This window comes from Doryrhamphus excisus, linkage group LG15 (assembly GCF_037039965.1).
Source record: "Doryrhamphus excisus strain RoL-2023G ecotype Guam linkage group LG15, RoL_Dexc_Guam_v1.1, whole genome shotgun sequence".
NCBI lineage: Eukaryota > Metazoa > Chordata > Actinopteri > Syngnathiformes > Syngnathidae > Doryrhamphus > Doryrhamphus excisus.
Genome location: NC_136371.1, coordinates 10,889,442 through 10,917,434, shown reverse-complemented (window position 1 = coordinate 10,917,434; position 27,993 = coordinate 10,889,442). Strand labels below are relative to the sequence as shown.

Below are 27,993 nucleotides of genomic sequence, written 5' to 3'. Positions count from 1 at the left end.
TCAGGAGCGAGCGTACCGCAGCCCGGAGAAGAGGTCTTCTCTCCCGAGGCCGTCCAAGTCCCTGACGCGCCACCTCCCCGCTGCCGAACAGGAAGAGAGTGGCCCCTGCAGGCCCACGTGTAAGCCGCGTGCCAAATCAACCTTCATGCAGTCATGCCATTTTCACGCCTCCATTGATCACTCGTCATTTTTAACCATCTCACTGCCCCCACCCCCCAACCCGCCTTCGTCTTCATTTTGCATCCCTTGAAGCCATCAGCACCGAGGCCAAAGCCGACAGCAGGTCTGGGAGGGGCCCGAGTATGGCAGGTAGAGCTCCTGTTGGTGTCCTCCTAACCCCCTCAGCAACATCCACTGACGAGCAGACAAGCACACACACAGTGTTTATGTAGGCCTGTCACGATAATCCATTCATTGAACAATTAGAAACAGATTAGCCTCCTGAGAGAGTCCATGCTGACATGAATGAAGGCACAGAAGCAATAGTTTCTAAGGTCAACGCAACAGCCCCATTGTGGGAATATTTCACAGACGAACCGATATGTCGCATTTGTTCCAAAGTAGTGACAAGGAAAAACGGGAACACAAGAGACGAAGCAGCGAAAAACATTCCTCGTAGTCCCGCAGAACATGATTTTCTTTGGTTTCTTTGGCCTGCTGTATTCTTGTTTAGCACATGCGGCCACAATGTCCTGGGTGTAAGACACACCGGTGTGTTATGGCGTATGATTCATGAAAAAATCACTGTTTGGTTTGATTACATTTCAGACTTTAGTGTCAGGGTTTTATATTTTTTCCGTACAAAAAATATATTTTCATGAATTGTATTCGACTGAAATTGCCAACATTTGTTTGAGCTAAAAATGAAATGAAATGTATTTATAGTGACCGAAAGGACAAGATGGCAGGTACAAGTGGCCAAGATGAGTTTTCTCCGCAGGGTGGCTGGTCTCTCCCTTAGAGATAAGGTGAGAAGAACTGTCATCCGGGAGAGACTCGGAGTGGAACCGCGACTCCTCCGCATTGAGAGGAGCCAGATCTGGTTAGGATGCCTCCTGCACACCTCCCTGGGGAGGTGTTCAGGGCACGCCCAACCCATAGAAGGCCTCGAGGAACACCTCCCAGTCCCTACCACCATCAAATGAAATGTCACACACGGTCTCTCCTGTAACACTTATTTCTTGTCAGGCACCGACTCAACACGTTCCTGGTCGGCCCGCAGCGGCACCTCCACCCCCGGATCCACCGCCGTCACGCCCGGCACCCCGCCCAGCTACTCCTGCCGCACACCCGGCTCGCGCACGCCCGGTAGCCACACGCCCAAGTCCTTCAGCGTTCTCCAAGAGAAGAAGGTGGCAATCATCCGGACCCCGCCCAAGTCGCCATCCTCCGCCCAGCGGCAGCTGAAGGTTCTGAACCAGCCTCTGCCTGACCTCAAGAATGTAAAGTCCAAGATCGGGTCCACTGCTAACATAAAACACCAACCCAAAGGCGGACAGGTAATAATACTAATACCATTTACTGTAAATACATGTCGCATATAGTAAATGTACAAAGGCACACATACCTTTTCTTTCTTCTCTCTGATTTAGGTGCAAATTTTAACCGAGAAGCTGGACTTCAGTCATGTTCAGTCAAAGTGCGGCTCTAAGGATAATCTGAAGCACACGCCCAAAGGAGGCAATGTACGTATGCCACAAAAGTCTCTTCCTTTTCTTCCCATCCTCCTTTTATCTCTGTTGATTCTGTTGAACATTGGACAAGCATCGGTTACAGCTCAGGTTGTGGTTTAAATGAGCTGAAATACGCTCTGGCTAAGGGGGTTCAGGTTTTACAACCGGGGGCACTTCCACTGGATTAGAGGGGCTTCTCTGGAAGAGAACCCTCAACCTTGAGTGGCCCCTGTTTGCACCATCTGTGTCTAAAACACACAAATCCTTGTCATTCCCAGGTCATGATTCCGAGCGTTAAACTGGACTTCAGCCACGTTCAGGCTAAATGTGGCTCCCTAAACAAGCTCCAGCATGCCCCAGGCGGAGGAAACGTGAGTGACTCAACCATAAAAAAAAAATCAAGAAATCCAGTAATCCCTCCTTTATTGCGATTAATTGGTCCTTGACTTGCCAGCAATTAGTTGATTTCTTTACTTTTAAATTGGATGTTTTCTAAATACATTTTTATTATTGTTAGAATTGTTAGCGCACACTAGGCATGAAATAGCACCCCTATATCACCTTTACACTTGTATTACCCAATATTGTAGACATAATAAGTAAAATAAGACTTGTGTTTCTGTGTGTTGCTGTAAATGTGCTGCGGTGTTAGAGAGGACAGAAGAGTTTTAGTTTGGAGCAGGTTGAGCAGGACAGTCGACCATGTTGGGACTGTTGTGCCTAGTTGTTGGATCATACAAACCTGCAACAAAAGCCTGTTGTTCTAGCAATCAAGTCTGGTGCTTGAAAAAATGTAGGTCAAAAATATATAAAAGATTAATATGCTTAAATATGCTTAAATATGCATTTTTTTATGTACAATAGGTGTTATTCAACCATGGAACAGCATGATTTATTATTGGCTATATTTGTAAACTGTAATAGAGTGAAGCTACGACCTTCGAGGGATTACTGTACGTTAAGTCATGTTTACTCATGAACCTGTGACGCATTGCATACAGTACAATGGCGCAGCGGCAGTTCTAGCTTCACCCCAGCCCCCACCAACCACCCCCCACCCCCAGGGAGCCTTTTGGATGACAGGTGTGTTATGCACGTAGAGCACGCGCTACATGTAGGGCCCCTCCATCCCATTTTGCCGTGAGGCATGGAGCACCAAGTCAGCCTGAGGCAGGAGAGGAAAAAAAGAGACGAGAAATCCGACACTGCTCCCGTTGCCTCAATGATTGATAGAATGCAGAACCTGACAATAAAAAGGCCAGAATTCACTCCTTCACCTGTCACTTCCTGTTGGTGTAAAGCTACAGCTGCAGCGGGAGTGGTTTTCATCCCAGCCTAGTATTTGTTTTATATAATTCTTTTAATTATTTGTTATTTTGAACAAGAGATATTTTGCCCATAGTCATTTCTTAATTATGAAATATTAGCAAATGAAGCCATTCAATACCAAAGACATATTTAGTCATTTTCTAATCCCGAATGCTCGCTCCCAACAATGTATTTATGCGTCTTTTAGGGTTTCCTTTCGAGCGAAAGGCAAAAAGACATGACTCTCCACTAATGCGTTTCACTTCAGAGCACTTTGAATCCATAAAAGTGGCCACAAGGGGGCAGAAGTGCATTTGATTAGACGTCGGCAGGGATCAAGCGAATAGAAAATCTGAAACGTACCTATGTTCTACTGCTGATTATTAAGGAACGGAAAAAGGTAGAAACAAACGTTTATTTCCTGATGAAGCCAGGAATCTAGTCTTTCTTTTGGTAGCCTCCATGTTTATATCGCCTGAGTACGCAATGTTCTGTGTCCCTTGAAAGATCAGTCCAAATCGTCTATCATGCACCTGCATGTTTCACATGTTGTGATAATACTCCTTACAGTAAATGAATGATGGAAACTGTCAAGGTTTGCCTATGATTGTACACTATGAACAAATATGATCTTTTTTTGGCCACCCCCAGGGGATGGCCATCCTGGCACTGCAATGGTATACCATGCTGTACACAACGTACACTGGATTGATGTCTGATGGAAGTTTAATTGAAGCCCTTTGGCGTGTGTGCTTGGCGTATAATCTCTTGTCTCGTTTGAGTACAAATTAATCTGAATTTATCCACATGCATGTCGTGCCACCCCGCGCTCACTCATGGGATAATCCCACTGTCGTACCGCCGCGCTTTTCCCTGCCGTGAATACAGAATGACGTGCGCGATGATTCTACTGATTCTCGCAGGTTCAAATCCAGACCAAGAAAATCGATTTGAGCCACATCACCTCCAAATGCGGCTCCATGTCCAACATCCATCACAGGCCAGGTAAGGTCACATGATGAAATGAAGACGATATTGGGAGTCTGATGCCGGTCCTTGTCACTCGCAGGTGGAGGAAACGTGCGCATCGACAACGTGAAGCTGGACTTTAAAGACAAGGCTCATGCCAAGGTCGGCTCTATGGACAACGCCAGTCACATGCCAGGAGGCGGGAACGTGATGGTACAGTCTTGCTTTTCATTGGATAGCTGCTGTCTTGTGAAGAATAATAAACCCCGCCCCTCCCACTGGCAGATCGAGAGCCACAAGCTGAGCTTCCGGGAGTCAGCCAAAGCTCGGGTGGACCACGGAGCTGAAATCGTTGTCACCCACTCCCCCGGGATGGAGGCGGGCGGCACCTCGCCTCACCTGTCCTCCGCCGGCAGCATCAACCTCCTGGAGTCGCCACAGCTCTCCACGCTGGCCCAAGACGTCACCGCCGCGCTGGCCAAACAGGGCTTATGAGCCACCTTCATTCGACCACAAGCGTCCAGTGTTCTCCCACGGTCCCCTCCAGAGACCCCCCCACCCCTCCCTGATACGTCTGCTTTTAAAAGGGAATTCACAGATTGGTCGTCACCCATCAAAGTTACAGTTTCTGACTTTTCGTGTTCAAGAGGGCAAAAGATTGTATGTTTTTTTCCTAAGCTTCTTCAAGTTGATTTGCAGCTATGTAGAAAGCGGTGAGACCTTGATCTCGGAGAGTCTGATGAGCATGTGTTGACATTTTAAGAAAAAAGAGGGTTTGTGATGGATGTCTGCTGGCCTGTTTTATGTTTTTATATATTTCACTGTAGTTTTCTACATCCAATAGACTTCTTTCATTTCCTACAAGATGAATGCGTTTTGTTTGTGTTTTGAAATGATATGACATGTTTCTCTCCTCCCTATACTGAGAATGAAAAAAGAAAAGTTGTATGTTGTATCTGTCCTACGTAAAAAAAACATTCCACCTTGAAAGTTTCAATTTGGTGGAAGCAGTGTGGTTGTTTTGCAGAAATGGGTGCTTGGAAGATGTTGGAATTCATTCATTCATCGTTGTAGTGCGTCCGCTGCTCACTGTTGTGAATGCCCCCCTCTCCTGCCCTCCCCAGTCTCTATCTACGCCTGTGTACGTGTATTTAAAAGATGTTCTGATGGGCAAACGCTCACATGAAAAACCATGAAATAAAGAACATGAAAAGTGTCTGCAGTTCATCTTATGTCTTGTCTCAATAGGAGTGTAGCATTTTATACAAATATACTCATAGAAGAGCCGTACAGTAAAAAATGTCATGGCACACCGTCATTTCAAATTAAGGGATTAATGTAGCTGTATGTAGATGTAGCTCTTCCTACAGTCAAAGGGTTCCATGTTGTTGCAGTAGACCTGCAATTAGGAAGCATTTGATGGAAGTCTCGCAGGAAGTCACAGAATGTGTGAGTTTTTTCAAGCCACGTGTCCACTAGGGTGGGTGACCCTACAAATTTGTTAGTTCTGGCCGGAAAAACTTTACAATAAGATACACAAAATGACAGTAGTTAATAAGGAACGGACCTACCTAACCCTAACCACTACTCATTAGTTCCGCAGTAATTACTGTATTTGTGTTTACCTGATTGTAAAGTGAGATACTGTGTGCCCTGTACTGTAGTATTATACCAACACATTGGTCAAACAAAGCACCTTATGCATTGCTGACTCATTGTCCCTGCATTGAGCGCAGCTGCTAAATCACCTGCCATGGGGCCAAACAAGGAAAAAAGTAACAGCAATTTGATGTTATTGGATTCAAGAAAAAACTAATTTCCATACATCTTTGACATCAAGTGTTATTGTCCAACCTTTTGGAACAAATACTCAACCAATACTGATCCTATACCCTTTTGTGTATTGATACTATCAATATCAATACTATCGAGAGTTGGATCGATCCGCCCTCTCCACGTGGCCTAAATCTGACACCTGTGCTGGGTATCGATATTATTGGTAGTTGGATCAATCTGCCCCATTCCACGTGGCATCCACTAATACTGATACTACCCTTGGTATCGATACTGTCAGATAGTTACATTAGGCCTATTTTGAGGGGGCTTCAGCCTAATACTAATACTAATACTAATACTAATACTAATACTAATACTAATACTAATACTAATACTAATACTAATACTAATACTAATACTAGCCTACTACTACTAGTTGTAGTAGTAGTAGTAATAATCTGAATAAGAATAATGATGATAGTAATAATAATAGGCTAATTAATAATATAATAGTGATTATTATATAATTGATCACTGTCCACTGGACAGAATGGTTGCAGAGTTTGAGCAGCGGTTTTGCAGTATAGATTGGGTGTACTTGTGTAAATTTAATGGTGGTCTAAAACAATTGAGTATCTACTAAATCTGCCCCAAAGTGAGAAAGTTATATCCCAGTTCTTGTTCTTTTTGGATTTTTTTTTTTTATGTTTACTCCATTCATTCATCCTGTGCATCTCCCCGTCCTCAGAACCTAGTGACGCCCCTGACCCGCCCCCAGCTGTTTACATCCGATACCATCCTTCCACCCCACTGCTATCCATTTCTGACGCTTCCCTTGGTATCAATACTGTCAATAGTTGTATCGATCCGCCCACCCCAAGCGTGCTCCATCCTTCAGATACATACACTCGGTATCGGTATCAATACTACTCGATATTCGGATCAATCCGCTAGCCCTTAAGTGTCCACGCCCCCTTTTCCAGCCCACCTGTGCTGTTCGACAACCTGTTGAAGTGTGAACGTTCGCTTGAGCGTCGCAGGGTGTTCGACGTAACGCTTCTACTGCGCCAAAGCCAAGGTCAACATCTGGCGCAGCCGCACACATGCTCTTTTAGGCGAGTCTTCCGCCGTCGCTGTTCGGCGCGGGGCGGTACTGAAATCACACCGCTGGCTTCTCCTCCTCCTCTCCATGTCTCCCCCCTCCTCTTCTTGCTCCTCCACCTCCCTCCCTCCCGCCACAGCGCCGCCGACACTTGCAGCCATTTTACGCAGGACGAATCCAATCATGTCGTGAGAGACGCTCGCCGCTCACCTGCGCCAAAAACCGCCGCCGCCAACCGGCGGTCGCACACGGGCGGGCAAGCAGGGAGGTCCGGCCAACATGGTGAAGAGGAAGAGCTTGGATGACAACGAGCCCGAGTGCGGGAAAGGAATACCGTTCCCCATCCAGACCTTCCTGTGGCGGCAGACCAGGTTAGCTGATAACAGGTGTTCGTGCTGTGAAATTGCAGCTGTTTGGAATAGAATACAATTGGATCGAATCCAACATGTTTTCCATCGTCGCCATCACAGCTGCGTCGATGTACTTTCGTTGGCCATCATCTTATCATGTTTGTGTCTATTTTCAGTGCATTTTTGCGCCCTAAGCTGGGAAAGCAATATGAAGCATCTTGCGTGGTAAGTCATTTAAATATTGCCCTATGACCAATGGGCAGATAATCTGTTTTGATCAAGTGCACGCTTCATTTTACATTTAGCAAATTAGTTTTGCCAGCTTGATTCCTCCTATTACCCAGGAGCAGAACTCATATCCATAATGACGCCTGGCCAGATCCCCTTGGATCTCCACAGAGCTGCCACTGTCTCTCCCACAGGCCTGATGGCGGACGTCAAGTCAAAGAAAGCGGCTTTAGTTCCTGTCTCATGTGTCCTATCTGCTTCTTCTGGCTCCCTCTCCAGTCCTTTGAGCGAGTGCTGGTGGAGAATAAGCTCCACGGCTTGTCACCGGCCCTGTCGGAAGCCATCCAGAGCATCTCTCGCTGGGAGCTGGTCCAGGCCGCCTTGCCTCATGTTCTCCACTGCACCTCAATTTTGCTGTCCAACAGGAACAAATTGGGTAAGAACGCACCTGATAACACACACAGGCGATTTAAAATAAAAAAAATAATAATAATGTACATGTTATTACATCTAATAGCTTATAACAGTTGGATTAGAAGCACTGAATTAGACAACACTGAATTCCATCCTGCTACATCTTCTTATTCTCTGGCAAGTAGTGCCAAATCTGACAAAAAACAGTAACTCTCCAAAGAAGAAAAGGTAGCGCCCAATTTTTTTTTCAGGAGCGCTAAATCCCTTAAAATAGTGCCAAATCTTTGAAAAATAAAAAAGCTAGCGCCAAATCTTTGTTAAAAAAAAAGTCCAATAGCTCTAACCCTATCTGTGAGCGTGCAAATATGTTTGCGGTTATGAGCAAGGCCAAATAGATAGCATCAAATCTTTAAAGAAGAAAAGGTAGAGACATTTTTTTGAATAGCGTCAAATGTGTTTGCAGCTACGAGCCAGGGCAAACAGGTAGCACCAATAAAAGGTAGCGCCAAATCTTTTTTTAAATGTATCTGAAGTGGTCCATATGTACGTATTTGTGGCTATGAGCAACACTTTAAATGTTGAAAGCGTGTCCTCGTACTGCTTTGTGCTTGATTTTAACTCACTTGAGGGGGTTGTCATGTGACAGTCCCAGGATGTGGCATTCCCCAAATTTGTAAAAGCTTCTTATTGGTTAAAAGTGTATTGGTAAAAGTGAAGGACTGATATCGCAGGTCCTTTCTTCCTGCAGCTGTCAGGCTGTACAACCAGCACTGCTCCCAATAGACTTCTACACTACTATGTGTATCTGTGTAATACTTGCTTTTATAGTCAGTATAGTTACTCCAGACCCCATTCACTGTGCAATATCTGATCAACCTCCATGTGCAATAGTAAGGGCCATAAATGCAATATACTAAATTCTATGTGAAGTATTTCCATAATGCCTCATATTAACTCACTAGCAAGATCTCAGTGTATAGACTGGTCATATATCTCATCTCGTTTCATATTATTTACATACTGTATTGTATATAACTCTGTGAAAAACTGTTGATTTTGTTAATACTTGGGTTGTTTATATTGTTTATTTTTCTATATTGTGTATTTTGTACTGCTTAACTGACTCTGTACTCTTGCTGCTGTGCAATGCAAATTTCCACACTGAGGGACGAATAAAGGCATATCTTATCTTATCTGATCTTATTTTATATATTTGTATTTGATTTAACAACCCTACAGAGGACATTTCATGGGGAAAGAAAAGTGCTATGTCTGCCCTTCCTTTGAGATGGACTATTGATTAACTGTTGTCTTTCAGGTCATCAGGACAAGCTGGGCGTGGCGGAGACCAAACTGCTCCACACGCTGCACTGGATGCTGCTGGATGCCGCCCACGAGTGCAACCATGAGCCCAGCTTGGGCCACGGCTGGTCGGCCGGCAGCGGCGGTGGCGCCGCCTTCCTTCAGCCTGTGGGGAACCAGGGCTCTTCTCCGGGTGCGCCCGGCTCTTGCGCCAGCTCCGCCTTAGGGGGCTCGGGCCCGCAGAACAGCGGCTCCCTGTTGGAGGAAGATGAGCACGCTCGCACCAAGCTGTTCTACAAGAGCATGGCCACCGTGGAGCTGTTTGTGTTCCTCTTCGCTCCCCTCATTCACCGGATCAAGGTCTCTCTGCGCAGTAGGTGTAACACCAATAAGACAATAGCTAAATCTGAAACATTCTGTGCAGGAGTCAGACTTGACTTTCCGCCTGGCCAGCGGTCTAATTATCTGGCAACCCATGTGGGAGCACCGCCAGCCTGACATCCCCGCCTTCACCGCCCTCATCAAACCGGTCCGGAACATTGTAACGGGTGAGCAGTCACCGCCTTTGATGGGATAGAGTGATTGTTTTTGTTAATCGGGTTTCTTTGGTTCTCCAGCAAAGAGGAACTCCCCAGTGATCAACCAGTGCAGCCCCTGTGGGACCGGAAATCCTGGTCCACTGGTGAGTGAGGTCGACAGAATCTGTTGCATCATTCCCTAGTTAATTAAATGTGCTCAGGCAGGACTCGGAGGCTTCTTTCCCTCCCAAGTGGTTGCTGATATTCATTAACGCCTGGCATCCGGGAGCATTAATGTGGTTAGCTGGGGTTACAGCAGAAAGCTCCAGTCTTTAATCATCCACAACTGCCGGTCTGCCCATATCAGCCTTCCTGTGCCTTCCGCAGGGCTTTCAGGTGGTTTGTGAGGCCGGCCAGTCCGATTCCTCTTCCTCCCCGGCTGCAGGAGAGCACAGCTGTCGCCGTGGTAACTCGGTAGAGAAAGGCGGACCTTCTCAGCAACCCCCACCCGTCAAAGGCCCATCCAAAAAAAAGTCAGTGTTCTGTGTCTCCTTCAAAGCTCACACTCGGCATCTGTCTGTGACATAACACACCACCTTGTTTCATGCATCAATGTACTGTTAATCCATGCGGTAAAACCCGACTGCATGTTCCTTATTATTGCCGTCAAATGCTTTCATGATGAATGATTCCTCCGGGGGCGGCAGTGACCCGCGCTGATCCCCAAGCCGGTGCCATCATCTCACTGATGGCTGAACATTTATCCCCGTGGCCATGTCTGCAAAGCGCACGGCTCGACCCACTGGGCCACATGGAAGTAATGTCACTTCGAGTAACGCTATCCCCTTGCAGTATTTCTTCATGCAGCTGGGGTAATTATGCCGAAGTAACGTGCTGGCAGTTTTGCCATCCCGGCTTGGTTTGGTCTGCCCGTAGCAAGTCTGAGAATGTGCATGTTTCCTTGCCAGGCTTTTGAAGCCAGTCTGTGTCTTTGGCACAGATTATTTTTTTGTTGGCAGTTCATGGTATTTGATGTCATGTTTGTTCAAAACTATGCATAAAGGAACGTCTACTTGTGTTATTTACATGCATATATGTTGTCATTCTGCAGGAGTCTTCATCAAACATGTTTCCTGTGGCTGTTACCACACACAAAAGCATTATACATACACTGCATACACAATACGCTTATACACATTTTGGTGCATTCCAGTGGTTTCAGTTTCAATGTCACCATTCAAAACACTCAACCATATAGGCTGTGATTGGTCGGTTTGTTGGATATAATTTCTGTGTTTTACTCTTCTCCGACTTCACATCAAAATTTGCAACAAAAATGTTGCAGATGCAGGAACACTCCCCTTCTGTCTTTAATTACCATTGTTCACTCGCTACGAAGCAAAAGGAATAATGTAAGAACAAGTAGCTGCAATGTTGAGCATGTTTGGGATGTGCTGGATCGATGATATGGTGTCACATCAGACACTGACTGGTTTTCAGACCCGCCCATTACAGTTCAACTGCATGTTTTGCCGTGGCCTATAATTGTGGCCAAGCTAAGGCAGACCTTCGTTGAGCTCATGAAAAAGTGGAGCAAAAACAATAGTGCTTTAGTGCATTTTAATACAGTAAATGGTCCATAATAATCCATACCCCAATACAATCATTTCAGCTCCTGTGATGACTTCAGCTTAGTCATCCCACAGCACCGCTTATCTTACAGGCCTGCCGATACCGAAGCAGTTTCCACGGCAACGCTGTCCGCCCCTTCATTCTTCCTTGTGCCGAATCGAGGGCTGCCAGCGTCTCAAGGGGGTCTGGCTGTCGTCACCCTGTCTCTGTAACGAGCTGGTCCAACAGCAGCAGACAGCTGCTGGCTATACGGTGAAACATGACACAGCATCCCTCTGCTGTAAGCGCTCAAAGTGATTCATGTAGATATCGACCCTTTCTGCTAGACTCCTTCACTGCAGCCGCCAAGATTAAACGCCTTCCTCCATCTCTCGCTCATGTGCTATCAATATGTTTCCCCTCAGCGAGCGGCGCTGCAGCTCGCCAACTGCTGACCTTCATCCCGACATATTAATAGTGGACTCACGTAGACTGAAGCTCCAATTGCTGATGGATGAATATTGTGCAAATGTTCATCATAGTGTAGTTCTTTGTTAAGATGTGCAGCTGATTTTTGTCCATTCCGTCATATGATGTCATAAAATCATGATAGAGCTCAAATGTATGGGTTAGTATGACGAATGAGTGGATGTGGTTTGTTGCAAACTGTTTTTTTGACAGTCACCATTCCAAAAGGTATGATGAAAACCAAAACATCAAAAGCCCAAAGTGTTTTTTACCATAGGAAATTATGTCAATCCAATTTCTTTGTTCCATACTTGGCAACATTGTTGCGTAAGCTTAAAACTGGCTGCCATTTTCCTCCAGGACATCAGCTCCTGCCGGTGTGCCAGTGTCCCTGTCTCAGCGTGCCCGCTACGCCACCTACTTTGATGTTGCCGTGCTGCGTTGCCTTCTGCAGCCTCACTGGACAGAGGAGGGGGTGCACTGGGCCTTGATGTACTACCTCCAACGCCTGAGACAGATTCTGGAGGAGAGGCCGGAACGAGCCCCGGAACCTCTGGTTGCTCCTCTGCCGCGCCCGCGCAGCAGCTCCATGGTGGCCGCCACCCCGTCACTGGTCAACACCCATAAAACCCAGGTGAGCGTCTCGACTACAGATGTATTTTTCCCCTGATTTGTAAACATAACTGTGCTTATGCTTGCATTTTACAGGACATGAGCCTGAAATGCAATGAGGAGGGCAAATCTCTGAGCACCGAGACATTCACAAAGGTTTCCCTTACCAACCTGCGTCGCCAAGCTGTCCCTGATCTTTCGTCTGATCTTGGCATGAACATCTTCAAGAAGGTTGGTTTTAGAGGGCTTAGTTGAGATGTAGATGTCAGATGTAGGTGTCATCTACAGCAATAAATACAAATGCCAAAATAGAAGAAGGTAAATTATAAAAAAAAAGTAGGGGGCCGAGAACTGAACCTTGAGGGACACCGTGAATGATTGGTGAACATAAAGATTGAACATTTGGGCATTGAACGGTTGGGCATATAGGAATAGAACCACTGTGCCAGAGACCCTGATGCAGGCTAAACCATAACCATCTGCATCCATCCAAGGACAACAGTTTTGTAGGTACTACAGGAGGACAAGAAGGTTTGGGTTTCTCCGAAGTTCCTGTCACTTACAGCCATAATCGCATCTCTTTCAGTTTAAGAACCGGCGTGAGGATCGGGAGAGAAAGGGCTCCATTCCCTTCCATCACACAGGCAAGAAACGCCAGCGTCGTATGGGTGTCCCCTTCCTGCTCCATGAGGACCACCTGGATGTCTCCCCCACCCGCAGCGCATTCTCCTTCGGGAGCTTCTCCGGCCTGGGTGATGATCGGCGTGCTCTGGACCGTGGGGGGTGGCAGGCTACAATCATGGGTAGACTCTTGTGTCTTTTTTTTCGTGTATTGAAAAGAATACAGGATTATCCTGTGTATTCATCTGTCACAGGTAAATTCACGCGTCGGGGAAGTACGGACACAGCCGCAGATGCAGACAGTCTGAGCGCCAAGCACTCGCACTCCCACCACTCGTTGCTCCGAGACATGCCCGACCACTCCAACAGCCACAGCGACAACACCGTCAAAGAGGGTAATAAAGGTGTCCTTCGAGCACCGAACGCTCCCAATTTGAGAATTAGAACGCTACATATTAACTGTATTGTCTTCTTCTACCTAAAGTTCGATCCCAGATCTCCACCATCACCATGGCTGCATTCAACACCACCGTGGCGTCTTTTAATGTAGGCTACGCCGACTTCTTCACCGAGCATATGAAGAGGCTTTGCAACCCTGTGGTGGTCCCTGAGATGCCAGTGGAGCCTCTGGCCTGCGCCAACCTTCCTCGCAGCCTGACCGACTCCTGTATCAACTACTCCTGCCAGGAGGAAGGCGAGAACATTGAGGGCACCAATAACTTTGTGCTGAAGAACGGCATGTTGGACCTCACGGTGAGTGACTTTTCAACGTGGGGAATTCATCCATCACACACACACTGCTCATTTCTAAAATCCTGGAGTTGGAGTTATGAATGTGCTTCTGTATTTGACATTCAACATGATCCTTTCATATCATGTCTTTACATACAAATAAGTATTTGTGTGTATCGTGTCTGTAATTGATCCCCTACCCAGCAGCAGCCATTTATGTTCCTACGAAGCCATTGTTCGAGAAAGTATTCCGAACCTTAACTTCATTCATTCAAGACCAAAGGGCTGTCAAAAGACCTCCAGGACAAAATTGTAGAATTGTACAAGTGGAGTGGGCTGCAAGACCATCAGCAAGAGACCACTCACTATTGGCGCTGTCGTTTGGAAACGGAAGAAATACTAGCCAGTCACTTTATGGAGAAACCTCATTCAAGCTGCTGGTATCCACATGGGTGGGAAGGGTGGTGAGGGTGCGAAAGCAAAAACCATCCACACCCGGAGCTTTGAGCACCTCAGATACCTCAGCCATGGTGATTGTCATGTGTGCATTGGTGTCCTCTGCACTCTGCTTCCTCTGTGAAAGGCAGTTATAAAAAAGTAACACGTCCAACCTTCTCTGAAGTTTGCCAAGTTTGCTGCTGACCCAGCTAAATTTCTCCTTGCGTGTCAGGCTGTGCTCCGCGCCCTCTACGCCGTCCTCAGCCACGACATCAGCTCCAGAATCTGCGACGTGGCTCTCAACATCATCGACTGCCTGCTGCAGCTTGGCATGGTGCCTGGGATGGGCAAAAAGTTGTCCAAGGCCGACAACAAGGAGAACGAGGAGACGCGAGTCAAGGACGCCGTGGGACAGGGCCTCGGAGGAGGAGGCGGGGGAGATGGAGGCGGCGGTGGTGGTGGAGGGGGTGGAGGGGGCAGCGGTGGAGGAAGCGGGCAAGGGAGCAAGGATGATGTGAAGAATAACAAGGACAATGACAAAAAGGTTAGCAGAAGGACACTGCAACTCCACGTGTTCCTCAACATGCTGCTGATGTTTGCTTCCTTCCTTTGTCATCAAAAGGAAGAGGGCTCCTGCCTCAGCACCCACAGGCTGGCCCTCACCATGCTCATCAAGATAGTCAAGTCTCTGGGCTGCGCTTACGGATGTGGCGAGGGACACCGCGGCCTATCAGGAGATCGTCTCAGGATGCAGGTGAGATGGCTCTTTTCTGCGTGCGTTTCCTCACAATTCTGCTAAATCTATCAATTATTCACCATGATGAACGTCTTCCCAGATGGGCTTCTGCATCATTTCCCCATGTAAATATTTGATAACTCTCTCCTGTCAGGCTCAAAACTGCCTGACCAGCCTCTACAAGCTGGACAAGCTGCAGTTTCGCCAGACCATGCGTGACTACGTCAACAAAGACTCCCTGAATAACATTGTGGACTTTCTTCACGCTCTACTGGGCTTCTGTATGGAGCCCATCACCGACAGTGAGTATGTGGAGTATGTGACGTGTGTGCGAGGCAGCCAGACTCACCGTGCTTTGAGGAGGCTGCAGGTCACTCAGTCAGTTTGCGCCACAGTTTTCTTTCAATAGGTGAAATTGGATGGTCCTTGAAGTCAAGGTGAGTTCTAAAAAGGGGTGTTGATTAGAGATGCTCGTAACAATATTCGGCATTCAGAAGATGCATTCAAAGATGGTGTGATGATACATAGTCTTCTACACTAGTCGAGGTGTCAGTAATGTTACTGTAATGTTCAGTGAGACACACCACCACCAGACTTGATCGCGGGAACAGGCTTTTATTGCAGGTTTCAATGGTCTCACAACCGGCCCGATAATGCCTTACATGGACTGCTGTTACGGCTAAAACGCAAGCACAAGCTTATTTATGTCTTAAACGGCATATTTTGCGTTATTATATCAACTACTATGGGTCAAGGTTACTATAGGAGTGTTATTTCATGTGTAGGGGGCTCTAATTCTATTCATAAATAAGGAATCCCACTTCAGGTCCCAACAAGACTGACACATTCAACAGTTGACAATAAACTGTTTATCTTCTTCTATGAAATAGCACAACACAGCGTTGTCGCCATCCAGGAGTATTAATAGACATAGACACCCCGCTGCATGAAAAATACACAATAAAAGCGCAATATTATTTTCATTTTTTTTTGCACCCTCAACCTTTTGAAAACGACTCCCCGACTCACAAGTGGAATCACTGCACCAGACCATCATTTGGGGACCTTTTTTGGGGATCAATCAAGACTTAATGGTCATATTACCGAGGAATGTGAAACGTGTGGTTGCTCTCCACTCCAGTTCCATCTCTGTTATATCTCCGTCTCCTCGCACCGCTGCTTATCCCTCTCCGCCGTGGTCCTTCCGTACACCCACCCTCACTTCCTCCCCCACACGCTGAATCCTTCCTTCCTCCCTTCCTGACTCATCCATTCCGTACACTTGCCAATCCAAAGCTTTGCCATGACATCGCTGGTCAATCAGCAGCATTATTATGCTACATGACACGCCAATTCCATTTCGCTTTGAAATTTGAGGTTTTTTTTGTCTCCACGTGACAAAATTGGCAAGTGGCCGAACTGATGAGTGTTTTGATTCTGAACGGCACCTTTTGTATTTTTGTAAATATTGGTGTGTGTGTGTGTGTGTGTGTGTTTATTTTGCCACTGTGTGTGTATGGTTCACCTCCCAGTGGAGGTGGGGGGTGCCACGTCCTTTTCCTGACACGACGTACATGTCTGTGCTGGCCTGATGTCAATCAACCTGTGCCCCGCCTCTTTTCTCTTGCAGAGTACGGCAGTGCAGGTGAGAGGTCCAGGAGGGTGAAAAAACGAAACATCGGTAGATACCCATGATGTATAATCAATAGATAATGACATTCGAGATGTGATCAACTTACCCACCTGATCAAAACCTTCCTTTGGCACTGCTTCCATTGCTGCCCCTCTCGCTTTGTCCTAAAGTGACAAATCTCGCCTGCTACTCCAGATTTTGTAATCTATATGTCAAGAGAATCATCACCTCAATGTGCTTCAATGTTGCAGGCCTTAGTCACTTGCATGTATTCCTTATTCCCTACCCAGAATCCTTTTCAGTTTGCTTCTCCCACCCCCACCCCCCATATGCTGGACAAACCCATTTTTTTTGCACCCTTTTCCCCCCAATTTGTCATCCGGGCTAACTGTTTTCATGGAATATTCTGCTGACTAAAGTGTGACCTGTGATGTCTGACGCCTGCCTGTTGCTTCCAGACAAGGCGGGCTTCGGCAACAATTTCACCACAGGGGACAATAAGTCGGTGGCGCAGAACATGGAGGCGGTGGTAGTGGGCTGCATGTTCAAGTCGCTGATCACCCGCTGCGCCTCCACCACGCATGAGCTTCACAGCCCTGAGAACCTGGTGGGTGCTAGAAATCATCACTCCATCTGCCGAAATTTGAATCCAATCATGTTCTACACTCTAGCCTATAAATAAATATTCATTAATTCATTGTTAAATGTCATTTAATTATTTAGAATATGAAATAAATAAAGAATAGTTATTTAATCACTTAAATATTGAATAAATAGAAAATATATACATTAAACCAATTAATTACATGTTAAATCAATCCCATTATTAAATAAATAACATAAATCATGAACAAATAGAAATGAAATACATGAATACAAAATGAATCCAGCTCATTCGTGACCTAAGTGATAGAGAATTGATAAATGCATACACCTCTCCGACCGCGTCTATCAATTTTAGGTCCAATTTTTTGTCAAATAACCAAAGGAATGCTTTGCTTTGATTTGGACATTTAAGTCATTAAGTCAGCACCTTCTCTGGAGAGGCTTGCATTTTCTAGTGACGGGCTGCTGACATGTCACATGACACATCCAAATCATCCACTCAATGTGACGCCCTGACAGCCAGCTGCCAGGTTGATCGTGTGTACAGTCACTCTGCAAGCCTTCAGGCTGACACCACTAGTGGACGTTGGCGGGAGATGACACACTTTTCCCAGCACCGGCCTCCCACTCGCAAGCTGCAGTCGTAGGCCCGACACATTCATTTGCATACACATGATCCGGAGATGAGATGTGTTATATCACAGTCACATCACTCACAATCCTTCCTCGTCACCTTCCCTCACAGGGCCTGTACTGCGACATCCGCCAACTGGTGCAGTTCATCAAGGAGGCACACGGGAATGTTTTCCGTCGGGTGGCTCTGAGCGCGCTCCTGGACAGTGCGGAGAAGGTCACGGCCACCAAGAAACCTGAGGAGAAGGATGATACCAAACTGCAAGCTCCAAGAAGGTAGTGGACGCAAATGTTTTTTTGGAGATTTATTGCCAATATTACATAAAAGACATCCACTCTCCAGCATCTCATCACTACTTGTTTTGTTGTCTGTGTTGCTTCATTCGTTGTTGGGGTCCCAGACTACAGTACTCCTCTCCACTGATGTTGCTCAGGAATTAGCAATAATCAGTGATGTAGCGTAGCGGTGAGATTAAGGGGTTTCCAGGAGGCAGTTTTAATCTAAGTTCTAATCTCGTGACATCTCCGTTACTTCAGAACTAAGATACTACTACTTTAGATGTGCTGCTCGCAAGTCAGTGGTGAAAAGGTAGTTCTTTCTTCGGTAGTAGCCAATCAGGAGCTATCAGTGCAGTCGCAACGAGTTTGTCAACCCACTGGAAATTGCAGGAGGTCATTATGTATATAACAGTATAACAATATAACAATCTGACTCACAGTGTCATCTTACAAAGAACGTTAAACTCATCACCCAAAAGTACTGTACTGTTTACCTGAGTAATATACAAACATATACCAATACAACTTTAAAATGAAAAAAAACAATTCAAGTTTAAAGCTTTCCCATAATGCATTGCATCTCAACATTCATTGGGGCGCTGCAATGCCGTCATTCTACATTTGTCGTTTAAAGCATGTATATTAAATGACAAAATACGCTAACATAGTATCATTAAGATGAGGCAATGTGTTTTTTGCATCCTACACCAAGACCTCCAACTCAGTGGCTTCAACCCCCAAAGTCTCCATGGCGGCTGCCGTACCAGACACAAAATCAGCATTTAAAAAACATTGCACCACTTTTGCACCAAAATTGCACATGCAATCGTAGTGACTAAAAACATTGAGTCAGCGCTCCTTACTTGGGCTCTTTGAGTCGGGTGGCCTGAGCGCTCTGTCTGTGTGCGTGCAGGTCAGAGGCAGGTATATCCGGGGAGAAGGGTCAGGTGTCCAGTGCTGCAGATGAGTGTCGCAGCTGCATCTCTAGCAGACCCCCCCAGACCCCTGAACAGTGAGTGTTCACCTCACCACATTTCCATCTTTGCTGTCCCATCCGTGTCAAGCCGGCTGCCATTCCTTGTCTCAGAATCAAAGAAAAGCCTCGGACTTGAGCTTTTTAAAGTTGAACGATGACATCTGTGCCATCTGTGTCTCCCCAGCGAGGAGCAGATCCCGGGAGCTCTGCTGGGCAGGAAGGACTTCTGGAGGAAGATGTTCAAGTCCCAGAGTGCTGCCAGTGACACCAGCAGCCAGTCTGAACAGGACACCTCAGAGTGCACCACCGCCCACTCTGGGACCACCACGGATCGGCGTTCCCGGTCGAGATCCCGTCGTATTTCACTTCGCAAGAAACTTAAACTGCCCATAGGTAGGTGCGGTAGTCCAACAACTGTCATGTGAAAAATGAGGCCTGTCACGACAACAAATGTTGATGGATGATAAATGTCCTACAAATTATTGCAGATAAACGATATTATTGTTACCGTTATTTTGACATGATTATTTCATGAATGTAATGATAAACTATGGCATAATAATGCAAGTAACTGCACTGTCGCTGGTACCTCCGACAGCAGAACCACACATATGTGTTTGCTCACTTGTTATTCCTCATGACGCTTACTTGCAGCACTTTCTCGCGCCCCGCCTCCTCCCACTGGGACAAAGAGACTGAATGACTGACAGGAGGGTTCACTCACTCTGTTCATTCTGCTATAGAACCAACATGCCCAAGTGTTGAGACAGATGCACAGAGTGAACTCTCTTGTCATCCGTCCTGTTTGGTAGAGAGGGACGCCGGTAAAATTATCAAAATGATCACATGGTTAACTGATTTATTGATTAGTGTTGACAGGCCGATGAAAGACCAGAGAAATCTTCACTTTTTCAAGGCATCTCGTGTATCTGACTGTCCCAAATCTTCCAAATCATCACATTTCAGCTGAGATCCAACAATGCCTCTTCACATCCATGCATCACTGTGTCATGTCACTCTAACATGGCATCCTTATTTATGTCTTCCTCTTTTGCACCTCAGCATGCCGCAGGACCACCCGCCTCCCAATCACCCTCTCTGTCATACGTATGTCTAATGCACGTGGATGGATCCATGTTGTCATTTTCATGTTGTTTGTGTCTGTGCTGCATTGCCCTTCAAGCTGCGTCATAAGTCATATATCAAGTAATTGTCGTGAATCTCTGACAAAATATGAAACATACCGATGCAATTTTAAATTAAAAAAAATCCAGAAAGCCAAAAAGTATTAACAAAACCTAAATTAGTTTTGTATGCACAAAATAATTCCAACTTACTGGTGATGTGAACTCTCGTGTGTCGCTCGCCTTGCATCACAATGCTGTCACTGGCAACATTTTTTGATTGGTCAGTCACGTTCAATAAAAATAAAAAAATAAAAAATGAAAAAAAATCCAGCAATGCGTAATGTGCCTTGTTTGGGGACTTAATTTTTTTGGACCAGTACATTGCAGGGAAAATCAATATTGTACAAAAATCGAGGCAGTGTACAAAAGTTGAGGCAAATATTTTTGATGAATACAATTTTGTAGTTGAATAAGGCCTGTTATTCACCCGGAAATTTGGATATTCAAGCAATTTGTACCAATTGTTTCCCCAAATTAAGCATTTCCAAGCATAAAATGGCTAAATGAACTAAATTATAAATAAGAGGTATTTAGAAGACACATTGGTCACTCGGTGTCAGTAATGTTATTGTAAATTTGGGTGAGACACACAAGCACCAGAGGCATTTAGTACAGGTTCTCTTCCTATCCCTGTTATTTAATATCTAGAGGGCTCGAATCGTGTTTAATGCCATAATTAGAAGGTTGTAAACAGGTTTTCTGTGCTCTAACTGCAAAAATATTCCATTACAAACAAAGAGTCCTACTTCAGGAATGCTAATTGACTTATCACGGTGCGGGTCTGGAACCAATTCACCGCCATGAACGTGAGTTTACTCTATTCGCTTGCACATTGTTGTTTCCCCCTGATGGTATGAATGCTGCCCTTTCACCCTCGTGTGTCACAGCTCCGTATGGCTGCTTCACATACGGCGACGTGCTGCATTTGTAAACATCCACTGCATAATTCCCGCTGTCTCCAGGCAATTGGCTGAAACGCTCCTCTCTTTCCGGACTTACCGACGGTGTGGAGGACCTGTTGGACATCAGCTCAGTGGATCGACTCTCCTTCATACGACAGAGTTCGAAGGTCAGGAGAGTTGCCGTGACGTACTTGCTGTCGCTTGATGCTGATCTGTCTCACTTTACATAATGCCATGCATGGTGTTTGGCCACGCGGGAACAGGTGAAGTTCACCAGCGCCGTCAAGCTGTCAGAAGGAGTCGCCGCAGGGCCGGAATACTGCAGGGATGAGGAAGAGAATTTCTTCAAGCGGCTCGGTAAATGGAGGTCTGGCAGGAGGAATCCATCCAAGCTTCACCACACAGAAGAGAAAGATGGTAGACCTCCCCCAGCCCCCTCGGCTGCCCCTCGCCCGCCCACCCCATCACTCTCTCTCTGCTCCCACCTTTGTGCTTTTATCTTTGCTTTGGAATGGCTTGCGTTAAGGTTTCTGTTGCAAAAGCGTGTGCGCTGTGTTAGCAAACTCCGTCAGCCAGCCCCCTCGCTCATTCTTTCTTACGCCAGTTTAGATTCGTACCCTTAAACCATCTTTCTGCTGTGGTGTGGGTCATACCTCTTGCTTTCAGCGCTCTCTCTGCCTCTTCTACGGACAAATTTTCCAAAGATGAAACAGTCCTCCAAGCATTGAGTGAGCTAAAATCACCTTCCTGTTTGTCCAGGACCCCACGGTTTCCAGGAGCGCCTGGCCGCCAGCCAAGAAGCGATGAAAAACAAAAACGTGGTGAACTTGGGTGCGATCCGACAAGGAATGAAACGCTTCCAGTTCCTGCTCAACTGCTGTGAACCGGGGACCATACCCGACGCGTCCATCCTCGCCGCGGCTCTGGACCTGGTACCCCTCATCAGTCCCGTCCTGCATCCTCCTTGTCCACCTCCACCGCTGCCTTCACTTTATCTTCTGCCCCAACCAGGAAGCGCCCATCGTTGCTCGGGCCTCCCTGTTTCTCGAATGCGCCCGATTTGTGCATCGTTGTAACCGTGGCAACTGGCCAGAGTGGATGAAGGGCCACCATGTAAACATCACCAAGAGAGGCTTGTCCCGGGGGCGCTCGCCCATAGTGGGCAACAAAAGGAACCAGAAACTCCAGTGGAATGCAGCCAAACACTTCTGCCAGTGGGGAGATGTAAGTCCAGTTTTGCTTCAGTGATGAAGGTGGATGAGAGCGTGTGTACGCATCTTCGTGTGTTTCTTGGCGTAGGCAATCGGTACGCGGCTGAGTGAACTGTGCCACTGTGACAGCGAGAGTCCGGCCAACATTCTCGGGTACATCTACGATGAGGAGACTAAACGAAGAATGAGAAAGGAGGATGAAGAGGAGGACTATTTAGATGACAGTAAGTCAGATGATACCAGTCAAAAGTTTTATTATGTTATTGTAAGAAAAAGCCTCAAAACCTTTGACAGGTACTTTGTTCATTGATTTGTTACACTGTTTCTTTCTCCTCTACAAGACACGGTCAATCCGACAAAATGTGGTTGTCCGTTTGCTCTGAAGATGGCCGCCTGCCAGCTGCTGTTGGAAATCACCACTTTCCTGAGAGAGACCTTTCCCTGCCTCCCTCGACCACGCACTGAGCCACTTGTGGTAATTTTGCGGATATGATGTTTCGCCCCATTTATATCAAGCAGTTCCGTTGGGTTCCTCACCATCTTTTTGTGTCATGATTTGTATCGGACACGAGGAGGCATACCTCGCACCCATTTGGCCGCTGGGTTGGGGGCATGGCTTGTGTTGCCCACAGGCTGCCACTAAATAGAAGTTTCCTGTGTGGACACTCATTTTAGAATAAAGTCCTTTTTGAGACCAACACTTCCTGTTCCTTTCAACTCCCACAATGGTGACCCAGATGTGATCCAACACGCGTTAACATTTTTGAGACTTGTGCAGCAAAACAAGGACAACAGAGACGCTCCAAAGACGCAGAGGCCCTAGACATGGCGCAGTCATTTTATGGTTCACCAGAACGCAAACGCAGCATTTTGTGCTTGTAATAAAGATCCACACGGCAAGAAGAAAAAACTGAAACTGTTGCATGTCCTGCTTTTGTGTGTGTAAGTGGTTTATCGTCTGTGCTGTAGGATTTAGACAGCTGCCGCCTGCGTCTGGACCCCGAGCTCGGTCGACATCGATACGAGAGGAAGATCAGCTTTGCGGGTATCCTGGACGATGAGGATGGTCATGACTCGCTGAACAGTAGTAGCCACACTCTGAAGTCGGACACCACGGGTGACGACAAGAAAACCCAGGAGGGCACTGGTGAGCTGGAACAGGAAATGGATTCTTTGTCAGGTCTTTCTTGCTCGCTCAATGACGTCCTCATGACTTCTCTCCAGTGCCTGTTCGGAAGATTCGTATCGGAGGCTCACGGTTGCTGCAGATCAAAGGAGCTCGCAGCTTCCGTGTAAAAAAGGGCGGGTCTTTGTCTTCAATTCGGAGGGCGGGGAGCCTGAAGAGCACCAAGATGTCCCGACAGGATTCCGAGTCAGAAAACGAGGAGGGGATACTTTCGCAAACAAACAGCAGGGATACTGTCACGGATATTGGTAAGTTAAGATCCAAGCACTGTGAAATGGTTGTTCTACTGAAGACATGTTGCCCATGTCTCGTCATGCAGGAAGTCCCTGCAGTACCAGCGAACCCAGTATAGAACCCGAGGGTCAAAGCGGAAGCGGAGCAGAAGACAACTACCACCGCAATATGTCATGGCTCCACGTACGTCTGTCAGAAGGTCTTCACCTTTTTTGCAACCTTCTCATGCTCTCAACCCTCTTCTATTCCGACCCAGGTCATGATCCTGCTGTGCAACCAGCAGAGCTTCATCTGCACCCACGTCGACTTCTGCCACCCACGCTGCTACCAGCACCACAGCCGCTCCTGCGCCCGCCTGGTCCGCGCCATCAAGCTTGTGTACGGCGAGACGGTGGACAGCCTGAGAGAGGACAGTGCCACCGCTGCCGGCATCATCGGCACCCGTGCACAGAAAAACAAAGAGGTAGATCTCACCGTCAGACCCTTTTTTCTTGTTTGCGTCTCTGAGAGCCTGTTTGGCCGTAGTGTTCTGACAAGTCGTGCCTGAGGACACCATCCATGAAGAGGAGACCCACCGACGGCACCATTGAAGGGAAGAAGGACACGGGAATGTTAAAGTACATCAGAAACCAGGTGATGCCCTAGCATGCCGTCTGGCTTGGGAGTGCTTGGATACTGTGAGAATGATATTGGACTTGTGTCTCCTGCAGGTGATGAGCTTGTCGCCCGCCCCGCTCTCTCTTCTCATCAAAGCCGCCCCCATCTTGACCGATGACATGTACGGCGACATCCAGCCTGCAGCCTGGGAGCTCCTTCTCAGCGTGGACGAACACATGGCGGCTGCTGCTGGTGAAGCTCTAAACCCCAGTCTTTACTTTTTCATCTCGCTTCCATAGCTCCTTTATGTTCCTTTCCTGCCCTTTTCCTTCCACCTCCAGCGGCAATGTTCCTGCTGTGTGCGGTAAAGGTCCCAGACGCAGTGACCGAAATGATGATGGCAGAGTTCCAGCACCACGAGGCCTGCCAGCGCATCAACTCCGTCCTCAAATTCTATACGCTGTGGCGATTCCGCTACCAGGTGTGGCCTCGCATGGAGGAAGGAGCCCAGCAGATCTTCAAAGTATGGAACACCGCCAGAGCGCAAAAGTCACATTATGATGTATTTGAATGCTGTGGAGCGGCGTTCTCAACTGGTTTGCCAAATTTTTAAACAAATTGAATGGAATGAAAAGGAGTAGGGTAGGAGCTGCCTGTATGTTGCTTCGATGACTTGTCCTGCTGGTTTGGTTTGCTGGCTAATAGCTGCAAATGAACCTGGATCAGCAAGGGATTACTGTTGAGGATTTGACTTAATTCACCGTCTCTTTTAGATTCCCCCGCCCAGCATAAACTTCACCCTGCCATCTCCCATACTGGGCATGCCCTGCGTCCCTATTTTTGACCCCCCATGGGTTCCCCAGAACACCGGCAGCGTTCAAGACCCAATCAATGAAGACCAGTCTGTAAGTGTCAGCACTGCTCATGTTTCTGAAATAGATTTCTTGTGTTTTTGCATCCACAAGGTGAAAAACTTGTCGTAGTAATTTTTCTTATGTTGGATATTATCAATAATTGTATTGATTTTTATACGTTTTGTCTGGTTTTCTAATTTAAATGACCTGCTACGAGAACCAATCGTTGTTTCAGGATTTGTCAGCCACAGCAACAACATTGAGAAATCTTTGTTAACATTCAGTATTAAAGGAAGTGGATGCAATTCTCTCCAAATTTCATTTTTTGGAACCAGAAATGATATTTTAGCAATAGTGGTTTAAAAGCAGTCTGAGAAGCGATTCAATGATGGCTAACGTTGGTAGCTAAACTTTTCCAAATTGCTATCATTAGCTAACAACAAACATAAGTAGTGTGTGTATGTTTGAAAGTTTGTGCCCTCAGGGCAACCTGCATGCAGTCTTATGTCTTAGGACTTATGTCTGAAGTGACCTTTTGGGTTTGAACCTTTACTTCTGTAAATACTGCATCTCTCCCGGTTGCAGTAGCAGTGCAATCAATGCACACTTTGATGAATAAGTCTTCTCACAAACCCGTTAATTTAGTGCAACGTCTGTGTAGATCCCACGTCATACAAGTCATGGTTATCCGCAAAATTTGAACGGAGGCGACTGGGATTTTTCTTGTTAGTTGAAGAATCTGCGGTTTTGATGGGAACCGTACGCCCCCCCCCCTTGTATGCCGGGGACAGAAATATGCTGCTGTCAACTCCTGCTAACAAGAAGAATCCAGTTGCCTGGATTTTGCGGATGAAAAAAGGTTTTCACAGGCAACTGTTTTGTGTTTACATGTTGATGCCAATCTATCGTTCCCTGTTTTTACTGGTGCAGAGTCCAAAGCAGTTTAAGCAGCCATTGATATTTAACAATCTGCTAGACTTGACCAGAAATAACCTCATTTTTCTTCCTGTCTTTTAAGTTGTAATGCATGATTATTTTAAGTGTTGCAGACTTTGATAAAGACCTTCCTTTTATCATTTTATCTGTCTTTGTTTTTAGTTCCCTGCATTAATTCAATCAGTCCATACCATAGTAAGTTTTCTGTCCAGATATTTGTGCTGATGCATCATAAATGTCAGGAAAGGCAAATTTTCTGCATTTTTTTTTTTTAGTCAATTGGAGGCAACTGGATTTTGGGTTTCCAGAAGTGGGGCAGTTGCATCGTGATGAGTAATTAGCTGTAGTGTGTGTGTGTGTGTGTAGGAAAACAACAACAGCATGCGTCAGACATTGTGCGTTGTGGTGTACCTGCATGCTCATTGGATGAGACAGACTTTGCCGTGTATGTTCTCATGTATGTGTATGAGCACGTGTGTCAATGCCATGATATGCAGAAAGTTTTCTATCTCTGTTTCGGGATCACGCCAACGCATCACCAAGCCCACAGAGAGTTACTGTATGCTTGTAACACCGCAGCACACAGTCCTCTAATCAACGCTGGTTCTGTAGAAATCCTTCTCGGCCCGGGCTGTATCGCGTTCTCACCAGCGAGCTGAGCACATCTTGAAGAACCTGCAGCAGGAGGAGGAAAAGCGGCGTCTGGGCCGTGAGGCCAGCATCATCACAGCCATCCCTGTGGCCCAAGAGGCGTGCTATGAGCCCACTTGCAGCCCTCCACCCGAGCAAGAGGAGGAAGGTGCAGCACGCCGACACCGAAGCCTTTGTGCTCTGTGAATCTTGCTTCTAAGTTGTCCGTGTTTGATGTTTGATGCTGCCAGCAGAAGAAGTGGTGAACCTGGCATCCCGCCGTCTGTCTGTCAGTCCATCCTGTGCCTCCAGTAACTCCCACAGGAACTACTCCTTCCGCCGAGGCTCCATGTGGTCCGTACGCTCACTGGCTAGTGCTGAAGGTAGGACATCTTTTTTTCTTTTGAAAATTCCTAATAAGCCATTCCACCCCGATGTACGTGCAGTGTAACAATAAGCTGTAGTAATAAACAATTTTTCATATCTCAGAGCCAGCTAATCAGGTATAAAGCGTGCAGTCACATGGTAAAATCTGATGAAAAAATATATGTGTGAGTTTCTAAACATCAAATGGATTTTTATACAATGAATTTTGATGAAATGCTTCTATGGCCAGAATCTGACACTCATGTTCCAACTCTAAAATCACCATTCTCCATTCTTCACAGCTAGAATAGTATTCAGTTAAGGGCCCCAAAAACATGTCTATATGATATTTTAGGCAAAAAAGTGAAAGTTTGTCATTATCTTGCCATATTTTGGGGGATCTTCACCTCTTGCTTGAGGGTAAGGCCGGGTGAGGGTAATAAATATTGTTTTATTGGTATTCAAACAAGCAAATGTTGATACTGAAATCCACCGTCTAGTTTGCATATTCTATGTTTCAGATGAAGAGAACACAACAGAACACACACCCACGCACCACATGCTGCAACCGCCACAAGCGGTCTTCCCGGCGTGCATCTGTGCCGCCGTGCTCCCCATCGTGCATCTCATGGAGGATGGGGAGGTTCGAGAGGACGGCGTAGCAGGTGATTCAACTTGGGTGACGTCAGCGAGGGCTATTTGCATAAAGATTGCCATCCCTAGAGTTTCCTCTCCGCTGTCCGTAGTGAGCGCTGTTGCCCAGCAAATCTTGTGGAACTGCCTGATCGAGGATCCCGCCCTCGTCCTCCGCCACTTCCTGGAGAAACTCACTGTGAGCAACCGGCAGGTAGGACTCCAGCTTTACGTGCACAATCTCAAGTGTGACGCTGGCATGTAAGGCAAAG

The 27,993-nt window shown here is 46.6% G+C and overlaps 2 protein-coding genes across 31 annotated transcripts in view; both read left to right on the top strand.

The window, feature by feature from the left end:
- Positions 1–5,163, top strand: part of LOC131104179 (uncharacterized) — a 28,618-nt gene extending 23,455 nt beyond the window's left edge. For 10 of the 14 annotated variants that reach the window (XM_078796446.1, XM_078796445.1, XM_078796437.1 and 7 more), the window contains 8 exons: positions 5–119; positions 253–309; positions 1,189–1,499; positions 1,593–1,685; positions 1,952–2,044; positions 3,905–3,986; positions 4,051–4,163; positions 4,236–5,163. In XM_078796446.1, coding sequence (XP_078652572.1) covers positions 5–119; positions 253–309; positions 1,189–1,499; positions 1,593–1,685; positions 1,952–2,044; positions 3,905–3,986; positions 4,051–4,163; positions 4,236–4,445 — 1,074 coding nt within the window. In that variant the 3' untranslated portion in view covers positions 4,446–5,163. Of the gene's footprint in view, positions 1–4; positions 120–252; positions 310–1,188; positions 1,500–1,592; positions 1,686–1,951; positions 2,045–3,904; positions 3,987–4,050; positions 4,164–4,235 lie in introns of those variants that run through there. The other 4 variants (XM_078796444.1, XM_078796442.1, XM_078796436.1 and 1 more) reach the window with 2 other exon arrangements.
- Positions 5,164–6,750: 1,587 nt separating this feature from the next.
- The window catches only part of unc80 (unc-80 homolog (C. elegans)), a 31,914-nt gene continuing 10,671 nt past the window's right edge, over positions 6,751–27,993 (top strand). For 5 of the 17 annotated variants that reach the window (XM_058051690.2, XM_058051685.2, XM_058051687.2 and 2 more), the window contains exons 1-38: positions 6,751–7,199; positions 7,355–7,403; positions 7,686–7,842; positions 9,139–9,482; positions 9,547–9,670; positions 9,740–9,804; positions 10,028–10,173; positions 12,080–12,353; positions 12,428–12,562; positions 12,918–13,134; positions 13,207–13,356; positions 13,437–13,705; positions 14,355–14,666; positions 14,745–14,876; positions 15,013–15,160; positions 16,489–16,539; positions 16,950–17,098; positions 17,843–18,006; positions 18,923–19,021; positions 19,170–19,378; positions 21,135–21,241; positions 21,338–21,491; positions 21,834–22,006; positions 22,086–22,298; positions 22,374–22,509; positions 22,627–22,760; positions 23,255–23,432; positions 23,510–23,719; positions 23,791–23,888; positions 23,962–24,168; positions 24,231–24,338; positions 24,416–24,554; positions 24,644–24,825; positions 25,076–25,207; positions 26,705–26,891; positions 26,974–27,105; positions 27,610–27,753; positions 27,835–27,935. In XM_058051690.2, coding sequence (XP_057907673.2) covers positions 7,108–7,199; positions 7,355–7,403; positions 7,686–7,842; positions 9,139–9,482; positions 9,547–9,670; positions 9,740–9,804; positions 10,028–10,173; positions 12,080–12,353; positions 12,428–12,562; positions 12,918–13,134; positions 13,207–13,356; positions 13,437–13,705; positions 14,355–14,666; positions 14,745–14,876; positions 15,013–15,160; positions 16,489–16,539; positions 16,950–17,098; positions 17,843–18,006; positions 18,923–19,021; positions 19,170–19,378; positions 21,135–21,241; positions 21,338–21,491; positions 21,834–22,006; positions 22,086–22,298; positions 22,374–22,509; positions 22,627–22,760; positions 23,255–23,432; positions 23,510–23,719; positions 23,791–23,888; positions 23,962–24,168; positions 24,231–24,338; positions 24,416–24,554; positions 24,644–24,825; positions 25,076–25,207; positions 26,705–26,891; positions 26,974–27,105; positions 27,610–27,753; positions 27,835–27,935 — 6,021 coding nt within the window. In that variant the 5' untranslated portion in view covers positions 6,751–7,107. The remainder of the gene's footprint in view (positions 7,200–7,354; positions 7,404–7,685; positions 7,843–9,138; positions 9,483–9,546; positions 9,671–9,739; positions 9,805–10,027; positions 10,174–12,079; positions 12,354–12,427; positions 12,563–12,917; positions 13,135–13,206; positions 13,357–13,436; positions 13,706–14,354; positions 14,667–14,744; positions 14,877–15,012; positions 15,161–16,488; positions 16,540–16,949; positions 17,099–17,842; positions 18,007–18,922; positions 19,022–19,169; positions 19,379–21,134; positions 21,242–21,337; positions 21,492–21,833; positions 22,007–22,085; positions 22,299–22,373; positions 22,510–22,626; positions 22,761–23,254; positions 23,433–23,509; positions 23,720–23,790; positions 23,889–23,961; positions 24,169–24,230; positions 24,339–24,415; positions 24,555–24,643; positions 24,826–25,075; positions 25,208–26,704; positions 26,892–26,973; positions 27,106–27,609; positions 27,754–27,834; positions 27,936–27,993) is intronic. The other 12 variants (XM_058051695.2, XM_058051692.2, XM_058051689.2 and 9 more) reach the window with 11 other exon arrangements.